Source organism: Austrofundulus limnaeus, unplaced genomic scaffold, assembly GCF_001266775.1.
Source record: "Austrofundulus limnaeus strain Quisiro unplaced genomic scaffold, Austrofundulus_limnaeus-1.0 Scaffold106, whole genome shotgun sequence".
Taxonomy (NCBI): domain Eukaryota; kingdom Metazoa; phylum Chordata; class Actinopteri; order Cyprinodontiformes; family Rivulidae; genus Austrofundulus; species Austrofundulus limnaeus.
This window is the reverse complement of record NW_013952508.1, coordinates 1,736,671-1,738,362: the sequence shown is the minus strand read 5'-3', so window position 1 is coordinate 1,738,362 and position 1,692 is coordinate 1,736,671. Positions and strand designations below refer to the sequence as shown.

General features: G+C 37.9%; 1 protein-coding gene across 1 annotated transcript in view; it reads right to left on the bottom strand.

Annotated features, from left to right (window-relative positions):
• LOC106521322 (cadherin-6) overlaps positions 1 to 1,692 on the bottom strand; it is a gene marked incomplete in the record, with an annotated part of 48,929 nt that overhangs the window by 2,304 nt on the left and 44,933 nt on the right. The window contains 1 exon segment of the mRNA XM_014013849.1: positions 482 to 733. Coding sequence (XP_013869303.1) covers positions 482 to 733 — 252 coding nt within the window.

The window sequence follows — 1,692 nt, the reverse complement described above, 5'->3', positions numbered from 1 at the left end:
CTTTAATAAGCTAAACAATAGAGGTACATGAGAAAACGTGTTCATAACGATTGAAAATAAATAATTAAATAGTGTCCATGCTGGTTTCAAACCCTGGTCTCCCACTCTCTGGTCCAACACTCTACCCATTGCTCTATTGGAGGCTTGTCGTGAAATGAGCTGCACATTGCACAACAACAACCGTGATGGCTTTTTCTACTGAGGAGGAGCCTCACCCAGGGGTTGCTAAGTAAGGGGCTGAACACAGGTTCTGGTGGGTTGTCGTACGGCTTGTGACATCACAAAATGATGGAAGTATAAAACTTGTCGTTAATATACATTAAAAATACATTTACTTACAGTAAATATGCCTCTGGGTGCATTTTTTGGTCCCAGGACTGTTTTTTTAAAGAAGTACATACCCAAAGTTGAGTAAAAAAAAACTTTAAAAAGTGAATTTTGCATAATTGGTCCCCTTTAACGAATACCTGTTCTCACTCACCCAGTAATATGAGAGCACAGAGGAGGATGGCGATGAGGGCTCCAGTGCCGAGGCCTGGAGAGCTGCTGTAAGCCTCTGGGTTACAGGTTTCCACGCTGCCTTCACGGATGCACGAACAAACCCTGACTGTGAGGGTCTGGGTGCTGCTCAGCATGGGGTAGCCACCGTCAGAGATGACCACAGGAACCAGGTAAACCTGCTGATGAAGGCGGCTGTAGCTGGCCCGGCGGGTCAGGATGCTGGCTGTGTTGTCTAAAGTCAGAGAAGGTTCTGTTAGAAGATGATTGAGGCAGATCTGTGAACTGATCCTGTAGCCCAGGCCTCAAAGCCTGGACTCATTCAAAATATCCCGGAATCATAGATATTATGGTTTCTGTTTACAAATGTGTTGTCAGACTTAGTTTGGAAATTTGTTGTGGTGAAAACATAAAAATGAGTAAAAATGGTGCACAGTTCTAAATAATATATACATATCTTTATTTATATGGGTTTAGTAAATCAATAAATGTCCTATTATTAAAAGCAGAAATGCACTTTGTCCACTGTCTTTTATGACAGATCCAAAAACTGTAAACAAACAAAGCTGATGGATTTCTAGTCTGTGGTTTAAACTATTTAATTTCCATCTGCGAGTTTTCCCAACTCAAAAAGTGAAGATTACAAAATTCCAGTAATTGCATGTTTTCATAACACAGTACAAAAACTAGACAAACATGACATAATTAACACAAAAACGTTACGTTATTTTTCATATTTGTGACCCATCACATCGAAACGAGGATTAAGTCCAACAGTGGTATATGGAGAAATAGGCAAATATAGTGTTTTGACTAAAATGTTAACAAAAATTGCAATTTGTCAAAATATAATGAATAAAAGCCTTATCAATGTATCATTTGAATGAACTGTCTGAAACATAATCATAAAACAAAACTTTGAAGCACTTTTTTGAGCAATAGCAACAAAAAAACTGATTTTGAGGAAAAACGCCTTAAAATTTTGAGATTTTTCCCTGTGAGCTAGCAAAGTTTTGTTTCTTCTTAGCTGGGAAATCTCATTTTTCAAATATAATTTGAGGTTTCCTCTTTATAAGAACATCAAAAATTCCTCATTAAAATGACATAAAATTAGGATTCAGACCAAATATTTATGTATTATTGGTCACCTCGAGTGAAGAAACAGGAGTTACTGCCTCAAAGCAGGTCTCGGAC